Genomic DNA, 27597 nt, shown 5'->3' with positions numbered 1-27597 from the left:
GCATATGTAAAGATGTTAGTAGACAAAACTCCCCATTTTCTGAACCAGTAAATTTGCCTCAGCTAGCTAGAAATCTTTGAATTTCACAGAAGATAGGGACCTTATGCCCACTCCTTCATCAAATAAGCAAGGAAACTAAAAGCCAGGTTGACTGAGTCACTCAAAGACACTGAATCCTGGCTTTTTTTTTTTTTTTCCTCCCTTAAACTACGTACCCACAGCACTTGATTCTGAAATGATTAGTTACTAGATTTTAAAGATAGAATATAAAATAGATTGATTTATTGTAATTAAAACTGTAATGAAATTTAATATATTTTAATTACAGTTATAAGGATAACTATAGTATCCTTATAAGCATTTAATTAGAAAGTTATCAAGAGAGATACACGTTTTGTATAATATCTGACACAAAAATGCATTTTATGCTCAAGTTTATTAGCCCACGAGACCAACAAGTGCAATTCAGATCAATCTAAATGTAGAAAATAAGTACCTGATAAACATTTACTGTTTTAGAACTTGGTTTCCATAAAATAATTTAAGAAATTCCTTAGTTTTCTACACAAAATGAATACTAACTGGAATATTTCTAACCCTTTTCATACTAAATCATATATTGTTTCAGGTTAAAACAGAGAGAATTTTTGAGCAATGACAGATCTCTCCACTCAACCCAGAATATGGTATTTCAGCCCTCATACTTTATTGTCCAGAATTTGGGAAAGTACTTTTAAAAATGAAGAAAGAAGCAGTAGCAGAGAGGGTGAGGGTGAGGAGTGGGATAAAGAGTCATATTCCAAGATGATTAAATTTAATTGTTTCATAGCTTTCTGTAATATAGCTTGCATAGACTTTTCCACCGATTTTATCAGAGAAGCATAAGTTTTGGTTTGAATATATTGGAACAGAACAAATCAGTTAACTCTGTTGTCAAACAGTTTCATAAAAGTATTGCTTATTGCCTATAAGGAGCTTGTACCCTTAATAATCAGTAAATTAAAAATATATACATCATTAAGAAACCAGATTCGAGATGTTTATATATTCCTTCTTTCAATATAATTCTCCACACTTTAATTGATATGTAAACTAGTTTTTTTTTAATGACCAAAAATGTGGGGACATAAAGATGAACCAATTAAATAGCACTGCTCTATATTTTCTTTGCAGTGAGAAATTATACATATTTTGATAAATGGACACAACTCCATCCAGCAAATAGCTCTGTGTATTGTGGTGAATTCTTCTGCAATTACAGAACTTTGCTGGAATGCCCAGTGGTCTCTAGATAAATTCCTTCACCCTCTATGGTAATAACTTGTCAGGTAGACTCATTTCCTGTTTTTATCTAAGCACTAAAAGAACACAAATGACCTTCGTGAGTTTGGGACAAATTGCACAGTGATCCATTTCTTAAAATCGCAAATTTTTAAACATGAAAGACAACTTCAATATTTAATTTCTTAACTGAATTTTGCTCACTCCAAAATACGCTTTAGCTCAGTAAGTACTTAATAGAGAATAACTTAACACTGAAACCATATTATTTTTACATATATATATACTGACTACTTTTTCTTTAAAAAGTTTGGATTTTAATTCTGCTAGAATTTCCTGTGTTCTCCTACACCAGCGTCATAGGAAATCCTAATGTTCTCAAGATTTCTTTCATTTCATTGCACCTGCTTTTTCAGGATCAACAAGTTAGTTTACAAGCTTGAAGTCTCAAATTCAAAATACTTACTTGTGGGTGAAATAAGAATCCTGGAGAAGGCCTCAAGTATTTCTCTTTTAAAGCTTCAAGTGGGTCAGTTAGTTTTCTTTTCTCTACTCTGAAAGGTTAAAATTAGATTTTGGAGAAGAATCAGTCTCACAGATCAATCCCTGCATAATCGCTGACATTTAAAACAGCTAACAATAAAGCAAATGGTAGGTTGCCAGGAAGCACACTAATAAAAATATAAAGACATCTGTTTCAGTTCTTGAAGAATACTCGTGGCACTTCTAGGTGCTCAAAGAAAGAAGGTCCTTTTTAAAATGGAAAAATCCTATTGAATGAGTAGTAACACTAATAATAATGAGAAGGAAATGTTAAAAACGAAGTCATGAAATCAGAGGCATCGCTCACAAGTTTGTATCTTTCCATTGCTAATGTAGACAGAAATGCTGGCTGATTTTTCAAAAGCAGGTGAAGAAGGTTCACTTTGAAAATTAAAGTCATTTTCTATCAATAAGGTGCTCCCACAAATCATCATTCTATTTTTTCACATTTATGAATCCCAGCAGGAGACTTTCTAAGCCTACTACACACCCTGCTAGCCGCTGCTGCTGATAAATAGGGTAGGTGAAAGAGGGGTGGTCAGAAGAGGATAATGAACTTTTTGAAGATAATTTAGAAGTGTTTGCCATTCTATTTTTTATTAAGCATATAGGAAATGACATCGTGGATTGAATTAACTTCTTTCACCAACTGTTGGTGATTTCGTTTTAAAAAATATTCAGTAAGTATACTTTTAAAATAGTTTCAAACTGAAAAGAAGCAGCTTCTATGCTAAGTCGCTTCAGTTGTGTCCAACTCTTTGCAACCCTACGGACTGTGGCCTGCCAGGCTCATCTGTCCCTGGGATTCTCCAGACAGGAATAATGGAGTGGGTTGCTGTGCCCTCCTTCAGGGGAATCCTCCTGACTCAGGGATGAAAGCCGGGTCACCTGCACCTCCTGCATTGGCAGCCAGGCTCTTTACCACTAGCGCCACCTGGGAAGCCCAGAAGCAGCTTCGACTTCTTGAAGCTGCGTATATGTCAGGCTTTACATATACTCTTTCACTTATTGAAATCAGTGCCCTTATACCCATTTTATGGATGAAGAAAACTTTCAGACATGAGAAAGCTGAGATTTCAACCCGGGTCTTACACTAAAACTGGGTTTAGGTCTTTTATGAGTTTGGTGAAATGAGATGCCTAAAGCCACAAGTGAAACTGTTGTACCAGAGAGAAGACTGAGATTAGACTAAGCAGGTGGAAGGCTGGGAGATGACGGAGAAGAGTGGAAGGGGTATGCGGATGAACTGGAAGTTCATTGCCATTGGGAGGGTCTAAGTTAGATATGCAGATGACACCACCCTTATGGCAGAAAGTGAAGAGGAACTAAAAAGCCTCTTGATGAGAGTGAAAGAGGAGAGTGAAAAAGTTGGCTTAAAGCTCAACATTCAGAAAACAAAGATCATGGCATCCGGTCCCATCACTTCATGGGAAATAGATGAGGAAACAGTGGAAACAGTGTCAGACTTTATTTTGGGGGGCTCCAAAATCACTGCAGATGCTGACTGCGGCCATGAAATTAAAAGACGTTTACTCCTTGGAAGAAAAGTTATGACCAACCTAGATAGCATATTCAAAAGCAGAGACATTACTTTGCCAACAAAGGTCCGTTTAGTCAAGGCTATGGTTTTTCCTGTGGTCATGTATGGATGTGAGAGTTGGACTGTGAAGAAAGCTGAGCACCGAAGAATTGATGCTTTTGAAGTGTGGTGTTAGAGAAGACTCTTGAGAGTCCCTTGGACTGCAAGGAGATCCAAGCAGTCCATTCTAAAGGAGATCAGCCCTGGGTGTTCCTTGGAAGGAATGATGCTAAAGCTGAAACTCCAGTACTTTGGCCACTTCATGCAAAGAGTTGACTCATTGGAAAAGACTCTTATTCTGGGAGGGATTGGGGGCAGGAGGAGAAGGGGACGACAGAGGATGAGATGGCTGGATGGCATCACCGACTCGATGGACGTGAGTTTGAGTGAACTCCGGGAGATGGTGATGGACAGGGAGGCCTGGTGTGCTGCAATTCATGGGGTCACAAAGAGTCAGACACGACTGAGTGACTGAACTGAACTGAACTGAACTGAAGAAAGAAAGCTTGAGAAATTATCTTCCAAAGGGCTGAGACATATCACTGAATGGGAAATACAACCTTACTCACTGTGTGTAATATATAAGCTACACACAAAATATGGAAGATCTGTCCCTCCCTCCGTTCTTTTTCTTTCTCTGTAAAAGAACTGCCACATAAAGGAAAATACAGTCACTGGGTGGGCGGGGAGGTGGGTGGGGGAGTGCTCAACATGGTAATGATGGCTTTGAGACGTTTTTGTTTTGTCCTTTCCTATGCCCCTTGTCGTGTTCAAGTAGGGGTAGTCCTTAATGAACTGGTAAGGTTTCTTGGTTAACTTATGTAATAAAGGTAGAAAAAGAGTTTGAAGTGAAAAAGCTTTGCAGCTCTGGTACCTACCAAGTTATAGGTGCTCAAAAAAATACTGTGAATGAAGAAATTGAACAAAACTGTCTTCTGATTAAAAAAAAAAATTAGGCAAAAATATCAAATACTGCCAGCTTAAATCAGTCCAATAAAAAATTGTCTACATTTTCCATTAACTCTTAACAATGTTCATGATTTGAATGAGAAAGTAAATGTGAAAATGCTCAGTAATATTTAAAATATATCGTAAGCACTGTTATTGTTGTTTCTACACTTTGAAGAAAACTAGTATTTAACAACTGAATCATTCTGAATGGTCCAGTGTTAACTGAGAACTGGACCTAAGAGCCTTTTTATTAAGTATATATTTCCCCGCCCTAAAAAATTTTGGATGCAAAGGAAATTGAATAATGCAGGCATTAGACACAGATGTGTTTTTTAGCCGATCATTCACATCATTTACAAAGCATTTTTGTGATCAATATTTCATTTACAGGGGGCTTCTAAGAGATTTCCTTAGAAACAGAATAGGACCAGCACTTATTAAGGTCTGTGTTGGTAGCTTAATAAAGAATAAACTCTCACCCTGTCCCATTTCATTCCAAATAACCTGACCCATTTAAGTACCCACACATATTTGCATTAATCCTTCAGGAGCCTCATTCTTCCGCCACTTGACAACTTGCTTTAAATATGGCTTTCCCATATTTTCCACTTAAAAAAAAAATGTGTTTAAAAATAAATTTATTGTCAAGGGAAAGAACTCCATGGGTCTATTCCAAAACCCCAAATTCAGAGACATCCAAAAATAAGTCCAAACCTAATGAGTTGACTTTCTGAATAAAAAATGAATTCACCAGATCAAACAACTTTACTCTGTTTTATAACAATAATAAAAAATGGTTTGTTAAAAGTCGTAACTTTAGAGTATAAAAACCACCTTTTGTTTGTCCGTCCACACTTAGCGGTCTCCCAACCTCCCTTACCTGTAAATAGGGTCCATAAAGAAAGGAGTGGGTCTAGCATGCTGTAAGGAACCATCGGATGCTGGTCTTGGTTCAATGTTGCCTCCTTTCTTCTCCCCAAACACGTGGTTTTTACGAGGCTCAGTCAGCTTGGTCCCACTGGCTCTACTCCTACTGCCCATACTTAGATCCAGGGGCTGGTCTTGGCTTGCAGCCGGGGTCGCTGAAGGCTTGGCAGGTACTGGGGTTAAGGGCTTCTCGTCCTTGCGTTTAGTGGTGAGATCAAAGGGAGACTCAGAGCTTCCCTTCTGCAGTTTCTTTACTTCACTTGGTGATTGGGGCTCCATTTTCAAAGGTAACGATCTCAAGTCTCTATCAGGAAATGGGTACATTGATTGAGAGAATGCTGGAAAAAATGGGAGGGGAAACATGGAAGGGTAAGGTAAAGCTCCAACTTTTTTGTCTTGCAGCCCCACCAGTCCTGTTGAACCAAAGTATTTTTCAGCAATAGAAGCAATAGCCTTTATAGAATCATTCACAGCTCCTGACACCGCAGTCTGCTCCTCTAAAGATGGTGAGAAAATGGAATGATTGCTGTATTCTTTCTTATTATGTATTGAAGCCAGATTCTGAAGAGGGCTTACTTTGTCTTTGAACATTTTACCATTTTCTTTAAATTTCTCTTTATCACTTTCAATGTCACTTTCCAGATCAGAGCCCGAGGTTGTTTCCAGGTCACTGCCACTTGGCGTACTGACATCATCAAGGTCACTACTCTCTGACTGGTCACTGATTTTCTCAAGGGGCCTCTCTTCAGAGGACCTCTCGGGCTGGAGCTCCACTGGCTTATTGTCCCCTACAGGTGGGTGTTTAGATAGTGCCTTCAAAATATCCTGTGTAGCTGGCAGTATCTGAGGATGTGTCATGAGGGGACTTTGACTTTTGTTTGTCTGTTCAGTACTTGACAGTCCTTTAACAGGAGAACTAGCAGGTATCAAAGGAGGCCTGTGGTACAAGCCGGAAGGAAACAGACCAGGGAAGCTAAAAGAAAATCCAGGAGCTGTTGGAAAGGTAAGACCAGCAGGATGCCTATTGGCGCCAAAATAGTCAGCAAGGCCCGGGTTGGCATGACTCATATTAACCATGGACGTTTTATCCATAGCTGGGGTTCCAGGAAGTGAAATGCCTTGGCCAAAAAATCCACCTGCCGCAAAATGGTTCTTGCCCTCACAAAACCTCCTGTGTTTATTTAAGGAAGACGTAGTGCTGAACATTTGTCCACAGTCTTTGCACTTGATTTGGGTTCTGCAATCAGCATGCATGCGCTTATGACGACAAAGGTTTGAAAACTGAGTATAGGATTTATGGCAGACCTCACCTGTGTGCAAACAACAAAAAAGAATCTCAGGCTTTATGGCAATTGCTTCTGAATTTAGCAAGTATCACAAGTGGTTTACCCCAAATTTCAATTAGGAAGCCAGGAAAAGACGTTGGAGGCACCAAAGTGGTGCTCCAAACACAGAAAACCCCATTTCACTAGATTCCAAAGCAAGGCATCCAACCTGACAAATGTCTTGAGACAGCACAAATATTTCATATAAATATATATAAATATTTGTCACCCCCACTACATCATATTTTGCATCATATTTGTGTATTCAAATATTTATTAAAAAGTCAAATTCCAGCATGCACTGATTTCCCAACCCAATGACGACACCAGCAGAATCTTTACAACGTAAATTCTTAAGATCTGCTAAACATGAAACAGTACAGGAATCCCTTTAAAATTTTAGACCATTTATAGATTTCTATATTGTAAGCACCAACACAAAAGAAAACAGCCTTCCCCTCCCCCAGAAACTTCACCTTTATTCCCTCTTCCCTCGGGGAAAAAGCCTGTGACTGCTCTACCATTATTTAATTTGTATTATATCATATGCTCTCATCATTCACACATCAAAGCCACACAACAATGCACATTGTGTATTCTGAGGCATTTTTAACAATCATTTTCATGATTTGAGAAAGACTGACATAATTTACAATGGCGCTATTTTAAGCCTGCAAAGGAAACTAAATTGAATGTAGCCCATCCTGCATTGCTGGTTCCCATGAACTATGAGCACGTCCTCCGACTTCCCCTCACACCAGTGGTTGTGCTAACCTTCCTGCATTTATGAAACCCCGTCCTTGGGAAACATGTCCACTTGTTGTCATATCTTCACGGGTTATCTTGGGGCTTGACTCGTATGCGGTACTGCCAGCTACGACAAGCAGGGGAGAGTGCATGGAATGCTCGAATCCAGTCAGGGTTCAGTAGTGGGTGCGGCTGGAAATAACCCTCTTCCCCCAGAATTTGCCAAAAAGGTAGAACATCTTCTTTCTTATATATGTCTGAACAGATCTAAATATATTTTAAGATCAAACTCCTTGACCCTTAATAGCTCCTTTGCTATGTAGGAATCCCACTTACTCCACAGTCCGGCAAGATTATAGTATCCATTTCCCAAGTATCACATTTTTACGTTACTTTACTAAAGATGAGTCCCCTTTACGTGTGACCTTACTTTCATGCTTCTGTTCACGTTAATCCATGCAGAAACATGATATGCCTTGTTAATAATTGTTGAAACAAATATAAGAAATCAAATTGAAGATAAAACGCAACATTTATTTCTTTCATGTGATGACTGCCTTTAAACTCCTAAGTCAAAACAATAACAACTAGAAAAAAAAAATTCAAAGAAGATTTTATGAACCTTCAGTCATGCAAAATTCATCCGGAACTTCAGTTATCCCCCACACCACCAAACAGGAAGTACCAAGTGATTCCATATCTATTTCTTTTACTACTAACAATTAAAATGCATTGCTACACATATCAATTGTGCTTAGTAACATTACAGGAGCTTTCAGCTGTGGGATGATTCATAACATTGTAGAGACTAAAACATGCATTTTAACGGGAAGAGAAAACGTGAGTTATTTGTTTTCAAGTCATTCTACTGGAATATTCAACAGAGTGTGCTTTAAAAAGATACACTAGTTAATCATATACAATAAATACACATACTATTTAAATTCTTTGATATAATAATTAAAACCATATGAACTAGAGGGTAGAAACATGAGACTTTCACTAGTTATACTAATTCAGCTATGAGAAATAACAAGAAATAGTAAATAAAATGATGGAATTCTAAACGTGCACTCATTACGAAAGTAACACCCCTCCTCTGGGCCATTAAAAGTCATTGAGAAAATATCCCGATGGGTGTTCGAACAAGGTGTAAGGTTTTGAAAGGTTTGTAATATTTTGGCAAAGAAATATTGCTCTCTACACTTCTTCCTAACAGCGAGAGAGGTTTCAGAAAATCAAGAGTTCCTCTATATGGGAGTAACAGAAGGTGCATCTGACTTTCTGGTTGGAGGCTCTATCACACTGACAAACAGTATTTCTATCAGGTCTCCAGAACTTAGAATCTGGGATGTCTCCATCGGCAGAGGCTTTGTTTTTCTCACTTGAAGGCCAAGCCTGGCCCACCACAAACCACCAAGCCTGCAGGTAAGGGGCTCAGCTGATGCTGAAGTCTATGTTGTACTGTAATTTTCTCAGTAATAAGGAATTAGCCAGCAGTTAACATTGAATGTTTCTACTTATTAAACAAATTAAGAGGTATTTTGAATATATTCAGCCTATTAGAGCATGTGGTTTCTATTTGGGAAGGCTGGAGGTTTCTGTAAAGGCAGTGAGTAATTACCTTAGCGCTGGTGACTCTGGGCTCAAGCTTGGCGGTACACTGTAACAAGAGACAGTTGCCATAAACACACCAGTGGGGGTAAAGCGTGGTGTGTGGCCTTCTGGTGAGAAACAGATATCAACTCTAGGTGAACCTCCTCCACTCCAAAGTCTCCACACCAACTCCTCTTTTGTTCTGAAATTACATGGCTATTATTCATAATTACCCTATGGTCCTCTGTCAGATTTTATATTTGAAGAATGCCATCTGCTATTTAAATTTACCAATAATTACTGAAAATACAGTCATGGGAAATAGGTCTGCACAATCTGATTGGGAAAGGATACCCTATCGTGTTTTAAAGTGAAACACTTGACTTCAACACAATTAAAATTCCATATCCCAGAATCTTAGATGATAGGAATTTCTATTTTTTGACTTTTAAACAGTATTGAAAGCATTAAATGGGTGATGATAATTTGTGTGATCAATTCCTCTCTATTTCCCACCAAAACATAAATGTATCAAAATGTATTTCTGAAAAGTCAGAAATAAATGAATTATGTATGCCTGCAGTACCTGTAAGTACATTTTTAGGGCATTACGACCTAGAGTCAGGAATGTCTTTTTGAGACAAGAAGTCTAAAATTTCCATTGTATATTTTATTTCCCATGACTTTCAACAGAGCTTCCTCAAGAGAGAATAGAGCACCCTTTTGTTTCTCTGCTAGTCCTTTTCAATCCACCCAGGGAACAGAAGAACATACGAGCAAAACGGGATGCTAGCGTAAGCTGGAAAGGGAAAGAAAAGCTCTCATGGGGCTTGGAAACACAAAAGAGAGCTGTGCAAAGGTAGAAAGGAGGTGTGTTAGTCTCTGGCATCTCCATGTTGGCACTGAAAACTAGGTTTTTTTCCATCAGGTCCCGTAGTAGTGTCTCATATACCTATTACAAACCATCAAGTAGCTGTCAGAAAAACTGTTTTGCAAGGATTCCCAAGTCAGAGGATTTGCCAACTCCTGAGTATGCTTCATCCAGGCCTGTGCTTATCTGGATCCAAAACCTGTCTTGAAGTTTGTAACACAGCTCAGTGACTCACTGTGTTTATATGCCCCGCTGAGCCATGGAGAAGCCCAGAGTTGTTGCCCAGATGGACTGAGAACAACTGATTTTCCATATGAAACATTTCAGCACAATACAGAGAACAGGGGCGGGTGGACAAGAGAAGAAGCAAAAGAGGGCTGAGGTGGACCTGTCCCAAAGACCTTGGTTACAGGGACAGTCTAGGTAGGTGGTCAGATTGATTGTTCCCTGAAAATACACTGTCTGTAAATTTGCTTGAGTGCATGGGGTTAGAGACGCAGCATGTCTAGCATCAAAGCAAAAGTGTTCTGCTTTTCAAGTAACTGAGAACTACTGATCTGCAACCTATGATCAACAACAAAGGGTAGATTAAAGGGTCTTTTATTCCCCCTATCCCTTCCCCACACCCTCCACACACACAGTCCTAAACCTACTTGCCAGATGAGGTTCTTCTAGCTCTTTCTGACCCAGAACAGGTTTTTCTCACTTCATTTTGTCTAGTGTATCTGTGATTTGCTGTTTTACAAACCACACACATTTCCAACACAACAAATCTCACAACCTGGGGGACTTCCTTGACATTATTTAACAATGTGTCTTTTCTCTACCTGTTACTGATCCCATCTAAAAGAAAACACCCCAGGGATCATAGGCAAAATACCACAGATCTGGTTATAAAAGATTATCTCATCATAGAAAATAGCCTGACTAGATGAGACCGTAAATTGCTAATGCAGAGGCCCCCTCATTCAGGGCCACGCATGGCTCACTCTCCTGGTCACAGAGCTTTTCGGATGAGAGACAAATGCAGGAAAGGGGGCTGGAGTGTTGAAAACTTACAGATAAAGGGCTTCACACTGCTGTGGATGTGCTTGTGTTGTTTGAGGCCCGACGAAGTGGCAAACGTTTTGCCACACTCGGGGCACGCGTGGGCCCGGGCACCAACATGCTGAGAGCGGATGTGCCGCTGAAGGTTGCTAGGGTCCGTGAAAACCTGCTAGGAAATGAGTACTGATTAATCAAGAAACTTAATTCTAGGACACAAGAAAGAAGACCAGGAATGACTCAAGAAGGGATTGTGTGTGTCTGTTTAGTTTTTGTTTGTTTTCCCCAAAGACCAAAAGAAGGTCATATTTCCAAAGTGTGAGCCTCTCGAGGGTCAGGACTGTAAATTATTCAGCTCTGTAGACTTAGCACAAGTATCCATTAGTATCAGTTGAACGAAATAATTAATGGCATTATTAAAGCATTTTCAAGGTCTTCTTGATCCTATTTAGAGTGAATGGAATTGAATAATAAAATACAAGCCATGATATTATTTAAAATGGTGTACTATTTCCATCCTTTAAACAAAGATGTACAAAACTGGATGGATTTTGCCTAAAGCGTCCCAAATCTACTCGAGGAGTTCCCTTAGGGGTTAAATTCTAACACTGTGTTTTATTAAGTAACCATTAAACTAAAATGGTTCCTTTGGACATTGTACTAAAAAACAAACAAACAAAAAAAGGAAATAGGGTAAACAAAAAGCTACCCACACATCTGGAAGCAAAATACGTCTAAAGATAGTGTCAAATGTCACAATTTCCACATACGAAAAGATATTCAAATATCATGAAAATTTTTTGAAAAGAGAAATCAATTTTCATGACACCAGGACATCTTTTAGTTAATTGAGGAACATGAAAATTTAATGACGTGAATTGCTGTTCCCATAGTTAAGAGTAATGGTCAAGGTGAAGTGTTTTCAATTCGCTCTTACATTGTTCAGCCCAGGTCACTAAGGAACTCCACTTTTAATTAGAACCAAGTCATAATTTATAGTGGGGACTTGGTGGAAAAATCTGCAAGTATAGGAGTCTCCCATTCTTTCTGACTAGGCATTCAGAAACTGTATGTAACTCCACACAAATTGCTATTAGAAGAAATCAGTAATGTGCATGGGATAAAATGTTCATTCTCCATAAAGCTATAAAACAACCCCACTCTGGAAAGCCAGTAGCGGAACCAGGAATTTACCAAGGATGTCTGACACCTAGTTCTGGAACTTACCATTAAGCCTTACTTCCTCCCTTACAAAAATAAAAGGGTACCCACTAAGTGTTTTTGTACACTGTACTAATGCCTTGCAGCATACAACACTCAGTCTACTTTTCTCAAGATATTTATAGCTTCCCTTCTCACGGCCTGCTTTTACATATCGCAGCAAATGATGGATTAGGAGAGAGCAGGACGACAGAGAGAGGCCAAGCAGTCTGCAAGTTCACTGTACCTTGGCGCAGTTCTCACATTCATAGTGCTTTCCACTGTCATGTGACATCTGGTGGCGAATTAAATTGGACTTCCAGTTAAATGCTTTGGGACACTGATCGCACTTGTATTCCCTCTCTTCAGTATGTGACAACATGTGTTTCTCCAAGCTGTTAAGAGAATAATTGATTTAACAGCACATGGTGACTAAGAACACATTAATAAACAGAAAGTCATTTTCTTACTAATCCAACTGGCAATTAAAGAAAGCAGAGGGAAAGGAGTTGAGGCAGGGAAGAAACAGAGGAAACAGGCTTGCAATAGACAAAAGTACATTTTATATTCCCTGGACTGTGCCTCTCAGCAATACAGAGAAGTGCCCCTGTTGTTAAAAAAATAAATCTGATTCAGCTAGCAGGAATTAGGTGCCAATTTAGGGGCATGATAAACAACTAGCTGTTTGTCCAGTTCTGGATTCATTACACAATTCTAACTGCAACACGTACTGCTGTTACCCACTTAATTCAAACACAAACACTCAAACCAAAAACATTGAAAGACTGCTTAAGAATATGCAGGAAGCTATCCTATCTAACGTATATAATTGCTACATTGACAAAGGCACTTTTATTCCTACCTATATTACCAATGGGAAAGTGAACTGTAAGTGAACTATTCAACAAGCCACTTCTTAATACAACCAATATAATAGATGGTCGCTTACGGACCGATGAATAAATATACAAGTGCGTAGATAAGGTTGGATGGCATCTTCGATGCAATGGACATGAACTTGGGCAAACTGTGGGAGATGGTGAAGGACAGGGAGGCCTGGCGTGCTGCAGTTCATGGGGTGGCAAAGAGTGGGACACAACTGGGCGACTGAACAACAATATAGAAGTAGCTATAGACACTGATGGAAACACTACCTAGAGAGAATATGTATGTATGTATCTTATAACCTAAGGTCATATATACATATACAGCCTATGAAATAGTGAGGAAAGAAAAGTATATCACACTGTAAGCAGATGCACTTGTACAGTCCCGCCAAAGAAAAACAGGGTTAGAATTTTCCCACAAGTATAGCGTCTCTGTTTTAAAACTTAAAATATTTTACCTTCTCAAGTGTTTCCCTGTCTCACTAAAATTTGAATACAAAATCTTCATGAATATAATGAAAATTAAGTATTAAAGATAATGGGTAATCTGTGATATTCAGAAGATACTGGCAACATTTTTGTTAATTAAATACACACATATAACACATTAGGATGCTGCTGCTGCTGCTAAGTCACGTCAGTCGTGTTCGACTCTGTGTGACCCCATAGACAGCAGCCCACCAAGCTCCCCCATCCCTGGGATTCTCCAGGCAAGAATACTGGAGTGGGTTGCCATTTCCTTCTCCAATGCATGAAAGTGAAAAGTGAAAGGGAAGTCGCTCAGTCCTGTCCGACTCTTCACGACCCCATGGTCTGCAACCCACCAGGCTCCTCTGCCCATGGGATTTTCCAGGCAAGAGTACTGGAGTGGGGTGCCATCACCTTCTCTGACACATTAGGATACTACTCTCAAGTAAGGTAACCAGAACTCCATAGAGAAATAGCCCTTTTCAAACTTGATGCATGAAATGCACAAGATGGGCTTCAACATCTTGTTATGGCAAAAAGCAAGAAAGTTACAGATCATGGCAAAAAAAAAACTAGGTTGCCAATCTGAAGAGACACCTGTTGCCTAAAGATGGGGAAATCTAAGCATCACTAAGAATAATGATCTCACCTTTTAATGATAATAATACTCAAAAACACAAAAATGAAACCTCACCAGTTACCCCGTGAAGATGCTGAGAAGCCAAATCATTGTTCTGAAAACTAGTAAGAAAAGGGGAAAACTCATGCACATATCTTGCCCTTCCTATCTGAACTGTACTGCAGGGGGAGCAAATAATCAAGGAGGGGGAGTTTCTCTGCATAGAATTAATCCAGATAGTAAATACTGAAACAACAGGGGGATTAGAACACATTCATTTTGCAGCACCTAAAGAATTAATTAATCCAGGCAATCCATCATATGCCTCCTAATGGAAATACATGATAGCACCAATGAGGTATTCCTCTTAAAACACTGAGCCTAAATCTGATCACAGCTTGCGATGTAACTATGAGTATACAGGAAATAGAGCGGATGGATAAAGATGACCAAAAAATACCAAGGGGATATAACTAGTAGAATACAGCCAGGAGGAAATGCTACAGAAAAAAACACTGAATTTCTTCTATATATAAACTATAATGAGAAAGAGGGACTTACTGACTTTGATTGGGGAAACCTTTAAATTAAGAAATAAGAAGGACACAAACCAATTGCAGTGATGGACCTTATTTTGATCTTAATATAAGCAAAATAAACTCTAAAAACAATGAAATAACGGGGGGAATTTGCTCACTGACTGAATATTTGATAGTAATAAGGAACCACTATTTTTAAAGTGAACCTATGTTTTACATATTTTCCACAGACACACACTGAGCTATTTATAAATAAAATGACATAATGTCCAGGATTTGTTTCAATAACCCAAAATGAGTATAGCTAAGATAAGACTGGTCTTGTGTGACAATTACTGAACCTGAACACACTACCATCCTCTCTAGCTTTGTGGGTATTTGAAAACTTCCATAATAAAAAGGTATTAAAAAAAAGTATCAAACATGTAAGCACTGTTTCTTCCCCATGTTTTATTTTTCTGTGAGATGAACACTCTAGGTTTGAGAATCAAGTAAGACTTGTGTATGCCTAGAATATGTTACCCAGTGGCTGTATACACTGTGTCCATGGCAGTGTTTGTGAAAAAAAATGAAATGCCCTTTCTCATATCATGACAAATTAGAAACACGTTTCCATATTTTTCTCTTTCTCAGTTTCCTCCTTCCAATTCTATTCATATTGGAACATGAACTTATTTTTCCTGCCCTATGAGTCAGTCAACTTGGTAATGCTATTTTATCTGAGCACCAACAGCGATATCTCTGTGAACAAAAAGTACCAGGAGAGTACAGGTGTGTGGAGTCACAAGAATGGCCCTATCTTTATCTACAATATGTAATCCTCTGTTTGTTACACAAGCTGAAATGTTAATCAGAGAGTTAACAGAAAGATATTAGCAATGGCAGTTAACATTGAATTGAGTCAGGGACATCTTCCAAAATCGTTGTGTGATTGCTGTTCTTACTATTGTCTTTAGCAAACTAACACAGCCTGTCATTTCATGACATGTATTGTATTCCAATGTTCTTAAATCTTAAACTCTGGAACCTAGTGGTAAAAGAATGCCCTGTACATTGAGATTTTTCCTGTCTCCTAACTCCAAGAGTATGATATTTTTTAAAGGTATAGTGCATGGTACACTCTGGAGGACATATGTTAAGTTAACCTTAAAAGTCTATTCCAATATACATTGATGCTGCTGCTGCTGCTAAGTCACTTCAGTTGTGTCCGACTCTGTGTGACCCCATAGACGGCAGCCCACCAGGCTCCCCCGTCCCTGGGATTCTCCAGGCAAGAACGCTGGAGTGGGTTGCCATTTCCTTCTTCAACACATGAAAGTGAAACGTGAAAGTGAAGTCGCTCAGTTGTGTATAGCCCACCTGGCCCCTCCGTCCATGGGAGTCTCCAGGTAAGCGTACAGGAGTGGGTTGCCATTGCCTTCTCTGCAATATACATTAGGGGCGGACAAATACTGTTTGATATCAATTATGCAAGATACCAAGAACAGTCAAATTCATAGAGTCAAAATGTACATTGGTAGGGGCCAGGGACCAGGTGGTGGGTGGGTGGGAGGAAGGGATGGGAAATTATTGTTTAATGTGGACAGAGTTTCAGTTTAAGAAGATGAAAAATTCAGGAGATGGGATGATGGTGAGAGTTACACAACAGTAGAAATGTACTTAGTGCCACTTAACTGTACAGTTAACTATGGTTAAAATAGCATGTTTTATATGATGTGACTTTTACTACAATGTGGGCATGCTCAGTTGATTCTGACTCTTGGCAACCCTCTGGGCTGTAGCCTGCCAGGCTCCTTTGTCTATGAGATTTTTCAGGCAATAATACTGGAGTGGGTTGCCATTTCCTTCTCCAGAGGATCTTCCCGACCCAGGGATCAAATCCATGTCTCCTGCATCTCCTGCACTGGCAAGTAGATTTTTTCACCACTGAGCCACCTGGGAAGCCCCTTAACCACAATAAAAAACATTAAAAATACAAGTAAAATACATTAAAAATGTAAAAACAAACAAGAAGTATAGATAGTAAACAACACAAAAGGGGGAAATGATAGCAAAGTAAGGCAAATTTTCTTTTCTTTGTTTCTTCTAATCCAGCCTAAAACCCATATTGCTCCCTGATCATTATCAGCTATCAGCTAATCAGTGATAGAAAAGAAAAAGGCAAGTGGTTCTTACAAAAGCTTATTTTCACTCCTTTCATAAACATAAAAGTATCCAGTCAGTCATTAATGAAACTTCACTTTTCAAAGAATTTTACCCCAATTTATAGAGCTTGGCTTAGCCTTCTGAGTTCTTTCCATCTTTTGCATGCATATCAACCTTTGTTTCTTGCCCCCATGTTTTAGAGGGTGGGCTGCCCAGATGACACTAGTGGTAAACAAACCTCCTACTAATGCAAGAGACATAAGATATGTTGGTTTGAACCCTGGGCTAGGAAGATTCCCCTGGAGGAGGGCATGGCAACCCATTCCAGTATTCTTGCCTTGAGAATCTTGCCAGTATTCTTGCCATGGACATAGAAGCCTGATGGGCTATATAGTCCATAGCATTGCAAAGGGTTGCTGAAGCAACTTAGCATATATTCCTTTCTCAATATTTTACACAAAAGATACAGAACAGAATAATATACCATGTCAAGAAAGGAATTCTCATTTGCTTAACATATAAAGCAACAATATCAGATTCAGTAAAGTGGAAAATATTCAGGGCATGTAGGTTCTGCACCGGCTAAATTATATAACCCAAATTATCACTTGGATGATCAGTATCAGGTTGCACAGCGACATGATATATCCATCTGACTGAGCTACCAAGAAGTGAGTTTTGAGAGTTCACCCAATGCCAGATAATTAGGTTTCCTTATTGTTTGCTACTGAATGTTTGACTGAAGGAACTAAATTGACAGTTGGTTTTGGCATAAAGTAGCACTGACTTAGGCTTAATCTTACACCCAGAGTAAGAAGGTTCCTCCACCTAAGAAGTACTGCTACACACAATATTTTAGTGTTGAGGATGTCAGTTTTTGTTTTATAATGTTGTCCAATACTTTTGATAACAAAATAGAAGGAAATAAACTTACCCTCTGACATCACAGATATGGCTTTACAGTATAAATACTTTTCTCACCTGTTGGTATTTAGTGATTTCATTTTGGCTTTTAATTTGGACACAATATATTTAAGAGATGTGCTGTGATTTTTTAAATTACAAATCCATGATTTGCCAAACATATATAACAGATTTATTCTCTATGTGGGTTTATGTTAAGTACTAAAGATGAGTTTAAAGGGTATTGGGAAAGCCCTCTTAGTCACCTGAATGGTTTCTCTCTAATAGCTAGATGAAGCCTGAATTTTCAAAGCTAGAGATTCATTCTTCTGACTCAGTCTCCTCAAGGAATAGGTTTATACTTGATGCTTTTTTGGTCATCAATGAATTAAAATGAATGACTACCATATGAAATCCTTTCCTATAAAAAGAGAGATGCAGGGCAATCAACAGAGGGGAAAGGAGAAGGAGGAAGGGGGGCACTAAGGAAAGAAAGCACAGTGAAAGAGGTGGAAGGTCCAAAACAGACTGTGAGCAATTCACAGCCTTGAGTAAAGCTAGCTGATGTACTCCCATAGCCATTTAAATACTACGATGTCATGTCCACTTGAAATCCTGGTTATGGGTCCCAGATTTAAAAGCAAAGTAATGAATACAATTATTAAAACTGCTTGTGGAGCAAGGCAAAAACCATTAGGTAGGAACAAACATACAACTTACCCACTGGTTAAATATACTTCCCAGTAGCTCAAATGGTAAAGAATCTGTCCAAAATGTGGGAAGCCTGGGTTCGATCCCTGGGTCGGGAAGATCCCCTGGAGAAGGGCATGGCAACCCACTCTGGTATTCTTGGACAGAGGAGACTGGTGGACTACAGTCCATGGAGTCACAAAGAGTCAGACACAACTGAGTGACTAACACTAAATACCTCTCTGATCTGAAAGATCATGTTGCAGTGTAGTTATCAATATGGTTTGCAAAATATGGGCTTCCCTGGTGGTTCAGTCAGTAAAGAATCTGCCTGCAATGCCGGAGACCTGGGTTCAGTCCCTGGGTTGGGGAGATCACCTGAGAAAAAGAAGGAAATGGCAACCCACTCCAGTATTCTTGCCTGGGAAATCCTTATAGCCAGAGGAGTCTGGCAGGCTACAGTCTATGGGGTCATAAAGAATTGGACATGACTTAGTGACTAAACAACAAGGGTTGTTGTTTTCTTTAATAGAAAACAAAACAAAACAAAACAATTGTTCCTGAATTAAATTCACAGGGCTATAAAAAGTTAATATGTCATTGAAATGTGATTTGTTTTGTTAAAAATACGTATCAAAGAATTATTTCATTTAGATCTTGTTTATTTTTTTCTTCCCTTTAAGACAATTCAACATTTTCTTCACTGGGCATGTTTCTGTTATTCTTTTATATGTGCAATTTAGATAAATAGTAGAAGTTAAATCCACAGATTACAGTGACCTATCAAAAGACCATCTAGCTTTCCTTAAGTATCAGAAGTTTCTTTTTTATCATCTAAATGTTTCTAGAAAGTAGCTTTACTGTTCAGTATATATAATTAGATTAATCAGCACCACTGTTGCCTCCTCTACTCTTGACTCATCCAATAAGTTACGTTTTACTCTAATGTTAAACTTTCAGCTGCCAATTACATTCCATAAATAATAATAATAAACATATTATCTTCTCTCTGGCATCAAAATAAGTAATTCCAACTTCACTGCAAACATTTTACAGGTGAGAATTTACTGGGGAAAATGACTTCCAAACCTGTGACTAATACATTTTTCCAGCTCATTGTTGTTCCAAATTTCCCATCTGCACCAATTCTGAAAATTCAGCATAAACAACGTTTTACTTCAGAGCAAACAAACACGTTCTGGTAGTGGAGCATGCCATGTCTAACCTTTGCAAGTCGGGAAACACTTGGTCACATTCCTTACACTCCTGAATCGCATGTATCTCTCGGAGATCATTTTCAGTCTCGAGCTTTTGTTGGAAGTCGTCTTCTACCATTGAGAAAGCCGAATGGGGAGTGCTGCATGGGAACTTCTGGTGGTCTGCTAGCTCGGCCTTGGACTCAAAGAGCTGGTCACAGTCCTCACAGCGGTACTGCCGTTCTTCTGCGAAAATAATTCAGGTGTTATCAGAACTAGGCGATCAGGAAGCACTGCCACAAACCAGTTCTTATCGACTTATGAAAGACATAATAGAAATTATTGGGTTGTCCTTTGCACCACTCCCATTTTAACATGGATTAGAAATAATAAATGTAGAGAAGCCAGCACAGAGCCTAGAATTGTAACAGAAGTGATCACTGGGGAGCCCCAATAGTCTTCTTATCAGATAAAACTTTATGATGAAACTCTTCCAGGTTTTAATATTCTCAGGATATATAAAGTCATAATGACCGTTTACCGAGCATCATTATGACCTCAAACCTGTTCATGGATAATTGATTGTCCTAAAACTTGACCGTGAGGAATTACATATCAGATTTGTTTCCCAACTTTCCGATGAGAGTACTGAAGCTCAGCAAGTTCAGTAACAAATCAAGAATTATAGAGCTGAGTAGTTATGTCAAACTTTGAACTGTTCTGTCCCATACCCTTCTCACAGTGCCATGTTACCTGTAGGGGACATAGAAGAGTCCCTGTCTGAGCCTTACTTAAGCCTGGCTAACATCAATAAACTTGGAAATGCTTTAACGTTCATCATTTCTTATAATGGAACATGGCATGATTTTAACACTTTTCCGGGCTCATTTATGTTCCCCCCGGGTCTGTGCTAATTGGCATGGCTTTGCTAAAGAGCCAACATATCATGAATTTGCACTTTAAATCAGTAAGATAAATAAATGGTAATAGTGGGAGGCTAGAGATAACAAGGTGATAGAGTGTCAGGTAGCGACAGCATTGTTTCTGTTCTTTCCACTGGCATAGCTTTTAGCCCACTCAGGAGGCTATAAATGCTATGCACTGATCACACCCACGCAATCACAGAAGTCCTGCAAACAGCTCACAATGCTGAAAGACACAGAGGACAATGCACAACAGGATACACAATCCGTGCTGCAGACCTACAGCCGGGACCCATAGCCAGTTACTCATTGACTGAATGTCTTTGAGGGAATGTTTTAGTCACCTACCGGATGTGAGGCGTTTTGCTAGGGAAGGGATACATAAGTAAGCCAAGGGGATACACATGAGAACAAATAGTGTGATACATTTTATGACAGATCCATGCATAGGAACTAAGGGAGCCCAGAGGAATGTGCCAAATCCATCCATCCTGGGGGACAGAGGTTTAGAAAAGACTTTGTAATGAGGAAAACTCAGCTGAGTGGAGCAGGTTGAGGGAGGAAATAGCATGGACCAATGAAGAAGGCAAGAAAGAGCAAAAAAAAAAAAAAATGTAGGCTCATAGAAAGGCAAAGCTGTAGTAAAGTGTGACAGGTTTATAGGACGCATGTAGGGGAGGAGTGGGAAATGAAGTTAGCGGGGGTAGCAGGTTACTAGGGGCTTTTTAGGTCCCTGCTAAGAAGGGTACAGAAAGCCACTGAAAGACGGAACACCCCACTGCAGCCTGAGAAGCCAAGCAGCAAGATCACATGGGTCATCATTGCTGTAATCCACCACAATACTGGTTTAGATTAAACTAAACCAATAACACAGGGGCCCGAAAGGTAAAGAAATTAGTATGTAGATTCAGTGGGGTTTGTCAGTTTTGGACTTGGTTAAACAAGAGGGAGGTGTTCAAAAATAAATCACCTCAGCTGTAAGACGGGTTTCTCAATAACATCAACTAGGTAATGGAAATATTTCTTATAGTTTGTGACACTATTCACATGTTTAAGATCTAACTTTAGGATCTCAGCCAGCAGTCTGAACACAAACAACCTCCAGGCCACATAATACATGAAAAGGCATAGGATTTAGAGATGGCAAGACCTTGGTTTGAATGCTGACTCTACCACTTTCTAGACAATTTATGTAGTCTTATGTGGCCTTGTTTCCCTATCTGTATAATGGAAATAAGATCTTTCTTAAAGTTTGCTCTATGTCTAAAAGACTACAGAGGACAATGAAGAGCCTATACTATCTAGCATTCAGTATGTGTACAAAGCATGTATTTTATTTTCTCTTTCCTAAGAAACATTAACTCCTAGGAGTATGAAATAGAAATCACCATTTAAACATTATAGACATTATATAATGTATCCGGTGTAAGTATGGATATGGATATGACACATTGAAAATAAAAAGCAATGGATGTGTTCAAGAGTATTGTAAACACAGGTAATTTATGAAAAGTAGCCCTAAAAGAAAAACAGTCACCTCTGTTTATACTTTTCAGAATAGTACACTAAGTATTTATATTTCAAAAAATAATTATTTGAAAAGCTTTTGAGAGCAAACATTCACTGATTAAAGTTTCCTCATACCAGAGAAAGCCCAAATTATATTCATTTTTATCATCTAAGCAGTGCTTGTTGTCAGAGCCCTTTTCCACTGGGTCAGGTTCCCCATTCAGGCTCCAACTCTACCAGGCTAGTTGACAAGTCTGGGTTTCTGAAACCACTTACTTGTTATAGTTTTTTAAGAAGAAAACAATTTCCAAAAGGCTCCCTGAAATACAACTGGTATAAATTTACAAAGAGGCAGAATGCAGCTTAGCCAAAGTAAAAAATGTTCAAGTAAGGAGTCAGCCAATGGTGGTAGCTTCTTCACAGGAGATGCAGAAGCTGAAGCTAAGGTTCTCCTGTTGGCAATGCCAGACAGATGGGAAGTGGAGCCAGCCCCAAACCGACCTCTCAGGTAAGCTGGGATGGGTACCCCTTCCTACTGATCCTTCCAACTATGAAACACTCTAAAGACACTACTAGATTATGCTGAATAAAGTCCTACTGTATTAGGAGAGAGAAACAGGAAAGAAAAAAATATTAAATGCTCATCCCAATAATACAAACCAATACAAATAAAATTTCCTTTTACTCTCATCTGAATATACATCGCTAATCATCAAAATTCCTTTTTATGCCTCCTTCTTTGATTTAGAATGGGTCCCTGACAAATACAAATTCCTCTGACTCTAAAATTTCCTCATCTGTACTTTTTCCCTACCCTACAGCTGCCTCCCATGTGATCATGCTGGCTAGGATTTTACTCAAGCAGAAATATTTTTTTCCAGTAATAGAATATTAAGTGGGAGGAACAACTGTTAGATTTTCAAAAGCCCCAAACCACGCTCCCTGAAATGTCTTTTGTAGCATGAAAGTACTCTCACCAGAGTCTAAGGCATTGATAAAAGGCTTACGTATGTGATGTCTCAATCCAGATATTCAAAATTCCTTTGTCCTCCATTTCAGAAAAGACCTCTGCTTACTTTAGCTTCACTGTAATATTAGCCAGGTGTCACACTAAGAAATAGCCACTCTAGGGGACAGAATTTGTTAAAGCTGACAATGACTAGCCAGGGAAACGGACAAACACCAAGCGCGATGGATCCTTTGACAGGCTCCATCACAGTCTCCAAATAAGGGTGCTGCAGAGGGCGGCGTGAGTGGTACTAACCGTGGATATCTGGTGCCATAGTTTCATGGGAATAGTCTTCACTCTTCATGAACAGCAGGAGCTCCTCTCCTGGTGCAATGTCTGCGACTACTCTATAAAATATCTTCAAAAGACAACGAACGTAGGAAAGAGAAAGAGAAGTGAATGTTAAGAAAGGGCAAGATACACACTAAGATAACTGTTCATTTTCCCATATTTTAACAAAATATTCCTTTTAATTTTCATCAAAAGAACTATGACTTCCTGTTTTATACACTGAAAATTAGCCCTCTGCTGACAAACGGAAAGCTGGGACTCTCATGCCAATTCACAAATCTTTTTCCAACTCCCACTTCACAAGTCAAATTTTCTAAATGCAAGGCTTGCTGTGTCACATTTACCTTGTGAAATGTTTAACCAAGAATTTAAACATTTATTTATGACAATGTTTAAGAGACATGAAGAAATCACCAGAGAAAAGATGATCCCTTCTCTGAATTCCTTACTCTGGTCAACCATGCACAACTGATTGTTGCCTGTGCCCTGCATTATCCAGCTGTGGCTGGGCAAAGGCTGGCAGGGGCAGAGTTACTGCCCCTTCTTGAACATGTTCTCAAAAGTAGCACTTTCTCAACAAGGTGCTTTTAAGGCAACAGTCTGGAGGGACCCAACATAAAGAATCATGAAAAGATCTGGAAAAAAAAAAAAAAAACACATAGTTTTAAAAGAGAGTGTTTCTTTTTTTAAACATTGCATCCCTCTTTTATCAATCAAAAGTGATACTCACAGATCCAGGACCTGCCTTCATGACCCAGCTCCTGATCCCACTCTTTGAAAGCAAGCATTATGCTTTCAATCGATTCTTTTACCAGGGTTTGGGGGTGGTGCTTATTCCTCTTACTTTCACACAAAATGTTGATGAGAGGAAGGGTTGAATAAATCCATTAATGACTGACTAAAAGCAGTGTGGCAATTATGGAAAAAATCCTGACCTATAATTTCCAAGAGCTGCCTACCTTTTCCCTGACCAGCTCAGTGACCTTAGGTAAGTCATTGCCCAATTTACTTGTCCAGGCTTCAGGCTTTCTTCATTTTAAAGGCATTTACTTCTGATTTGCAACATATATAAACATCAAATCATTATGTTGCATACCTGAAACTAATATAATGGATATATCAATTATATCTCAATATAAAAATGACTTACTCATGAAAATGTTTAAGGTGCTTTTTCATTTTAACACAAAAGGTTTTAATTTTTAATTCTAAGAGTATGTATTAAACAAAAATTCTTAAATGAGAATAATTACATTCACATACAGACACATACACACGTACAAATTCCACCAAGAGTAATAATAACAGCAACAAAACTAGGGATTCAATTCTGCTCAGTCTCAATGCAACAGGGTGAAAAATCACATAACACGAATTGGCATACCCTGCTAAGAAAAGGGAAGGATCTATTTTGAGAAAACTTTGCTCTAACTGTGGTTTCTTGCAGGATCACTTAATAGTTCAAACTGAGAAAAGCTGAGTAATTTAATGTCTTATGAGATCAAGAGAAATGTGCAAAACTTTAATTATATTTATTTGTTTATCTTTTGAAAAGCAGAGGACATTAAACAAAAGTACGTGCCTCCTCATTCCAGTAGGTGGCTCTAAACTCCAATTGTTTATTTTTCTTTAAAAAGGCCAGAGTACAAAACTGTGTTAAATTCAAAAAATAACTCAATGAGGAGTATTTTCTGCTTAGTTTCTTTCCTGTCAAAATAGAATCATTTTTTGTCACGCAACAGTAATTTAACCATATGAAGCTGGTTTACAGAAAATAATGCCAAACGTAAAATGTTCCTCTAATATAATACGACCTAAAATGTTCCTCTAATATGATATGACCTAAGATTCTTTATCTCTATCCATAGATAGAATCCAGACTATCTTAGGAAAATAACTCCTTGTTATGTGCTGATTCTATAAAAACCAGAGAATTTATAGTTTGTATCTTATTAACCGTAACATTTATATTTTGCTTTCTTTGGAAGTACACTGAGAGGAATAGACTGCTCAAAAAGTTACCAGGTTTAAAAAAAAAATGTGTTCATTTTCTTTTTTTCTCTCTAACCCTTCCAGTTACATGCTTGTTAGTACCTTGATTCATTCTAGAGTCCTAGTTCCCCTTAGAAAACAATGGACTTCTCTCAACAGTTTGAATCACCTCTTCTTTTGGCATCTCTCAAAGGTTTAACTTATTAGCTTCCTTTCCAACAACATGTTGACATTTGAATTGTGACATATTAGAACTTTTCGGTGGCTTCTCGGAAACAGTGAGGTTAAAGAGACAATATCCCGCAAGACCGTAAAATGGTACAATTGTCTGTGCTGGGGAATGCTGCAGAGACACACACGCCAGATCACTGGAAGAAAGTATTATGATATCATTACTTCTTTGGCGTCCACTATTTATCATGTCTCTTTTAATTCCATTTTAGATTTATTCAATCCAATGTGAACAGTCCAAGAAACAAAAGAAAGTGATGGATACATTGTAACTATATATTAGAAAGACAATTCTCTTTGCTGGGACATAGATCACTACTGTAATTTCCCTTTAAGTGTCCAGATTGTCACGCGAAGAATATTGAGTGCATAAAAAATAAAAGACATGGAAGAGTGTTGATTTTGGCTTTATTTACTGGAGGTAAAAGGTGACATTCCAGGCCACAAAAGGCAAGGCTAGGCAGCGTGGGTTTTAACTTCAGGGTGTTCTTTTCGATTTTAAGTGAATTTTTATGGTGCTCATGAAACTGAGGTTTGAAAAGACCTGGCAAGAGCCCGACCTAATGAGGGCAGATTCTGGGCATGCTTCCTCATATCATATAAGAATGTGCTTGAAATCCCATCTACCACCCTTAGAAATCCAGGGCTTTTTTTCAAGGTGTAGCTACCACTTGCCATTTCATCATATCTCATGTCTTTAGATCTTAAAGAGACTTAAGTAAAATTATGTCTTTCCTCTTATAATTACAGTGGCCCCAAAGTATAATTTGAATACTTGAATTCAGAGATGTCCACATATAAAGTTGGTTTATGTCCTAGCAATAATAATATACCAACAGGCATTTGAGAAGTGAGAGGAGCAGTTTAAATGAAAACATAATGACAATTTGTTGCCTCAAAACAATTATGTGGGGGAAAAATGGAATGTAATGTTGGTGGAATCAAGCCTTTCAGAAAATAAGATATCACATCTATGTTTTTATGTTATAAAATAGGTCTTTAGGCAAATAAAAAATATAATTAAAAACCTAAGTGCTTTAGGCAGTTTCTCCTGCAGGTTGTATGCTCGACCACGCTTATAAAAATATAATTATAACATCTTTAAAATCAGTATATTCTCAAAACTTCGACTATATTGCAGCCCTATGAACTATAGGTCATCCGAATTAGGCACCAGGAGCAGAGACATTACTAACATAGCCTCTCTGTGTTTTGTGTTTGAGAAAAATGGAAGGGAATCAATTCCTCTGTTAAAATTCCATAAAAGAGTTAACAGGTCTCTTCCATCAGGGGGTTTTATGGAAAAAGCTATCTGGAACCAAAATAAAAATGTCCTGGATCTGGGATTCTATGATGAATTCAACGCAAGTATTTAAAGAGGGGCTCAAAAGTCTCAAACACTTAGAAAAAGTTGGAATGGATATAAAAGGGTTGTTGATTTATTATTTTGCTGGGTCTCTCTCAGAATGCTCTTTAAGAAGGGAAACAACTCCTCCCATTATAAGGTAAAAAATAGAGGAATAGGGCCTTACAGTCTAAAGAAAGAGGATTATATGAGAATTCCATTTTTTAAAAATCATGATAAACATTTTAAAACTATGTTAACTCCTTTAGACTTTTCTTTTTGGTAGCTAATACACCAAATTGCAGAAATACAACATGTTATGAACATGACCTAACTCATAGAAACTTTTGAAAGTTAAGATGGTCTTTTCATTTTATCACAGAAAAAATATAATTTTCCCAATATCTTGCTGGACTCTTTTTAATCTTTCCAAAGAGCTTTTTATCTTTATCCTTGTAAATATGGATATTATATTTGGATCTCTGAATACTTTAATTTATAAGAATAAATATTACGGTAAATGTTTTAACAGATCTTTATGTATTCTTATATTTTAAAAACTTGCTAAAAAAACACACTAGTGGAATTTCTTTATATGTTTTTAAAAAATTCTAAATCATTCAGATATTTGAAGATAAAACTCAAAATCTCCCAAATTGTTCACTTTTACTGCTGGTGAAATTCACAATTTAAGGCATAAATATAACATTATACCTGTATATAGAATTACTCTAAAAATAACTATTATTCCTAATTTATTTTAATCAAACCTTGTAATGGTTCCAA

General features: G+C 38.2%; 1 protein-coding gene across 13 annotated transcripts in view; it reads right to left on the bottom strand.

Annotated features, from left to right (window-relative positions):
• MECOM (MDS1 and EVI1 complex locus) overlaps positions 1-27597 on the bottom strand; it is a 656396-nt gene that overhangs the window by 30320 nt on the left and 598479 nt on the right. For 7 of the 13 annotated variants that reach the window (XM_024995577.2, XM_024995595.2, XM_024995585.2 and 4 more), the window contains 6 exons: positions 23208-23310; positions 19541-19757; positions 12312-12459; positions 10880-11036; positions 5235-6591; positions 1748-1835 (listed from right to left, as the gene is read on the bottom strand). In XM_024995577.2, the coding sequence (XP_024851345.2) occupies positions 1748-1835; positions 5235-6591; positions 10880-11036; positions 12312-12459; positions 19541-19757; positions 23208-23310 (2070 nt within the window). Of the gene's footprint in view, positions 1-1747; positions 1836-5234; positions 6592-10879; positions 11037-12311; positions 12460-19540; positions 19758-23207; positions 23311-25337; positions 25960-27597 lie in introns of those variants that run through there. The other 6 variants (XM_024995579.2, XM_024995590.2, XM_024995599.2 and 3 more) reach the window with 3 other exon arrangements.

The sequence above is a fragment of the Bos taurus genome, chromosome 1 (genome assembly GCF_002263795.3).
Source record: "Bos taurus isolate L1 Dominette 01449 registration number 42190680 breed Hereford chromosome 1, ARS-UCD2.0, whole genome shotgun sequence".
In the NCBI taxonomy this organism is placed as follows: Eukaryota; Metazoa; Chordata; class Mammalia; order Artiodactyla; family Bovidae; genus Bos; species Bos taurus.
Note: the sequence above shows the minus strand (reverse complement) of the source record. Positions and strands in the feature narration are given on the sequence as shown.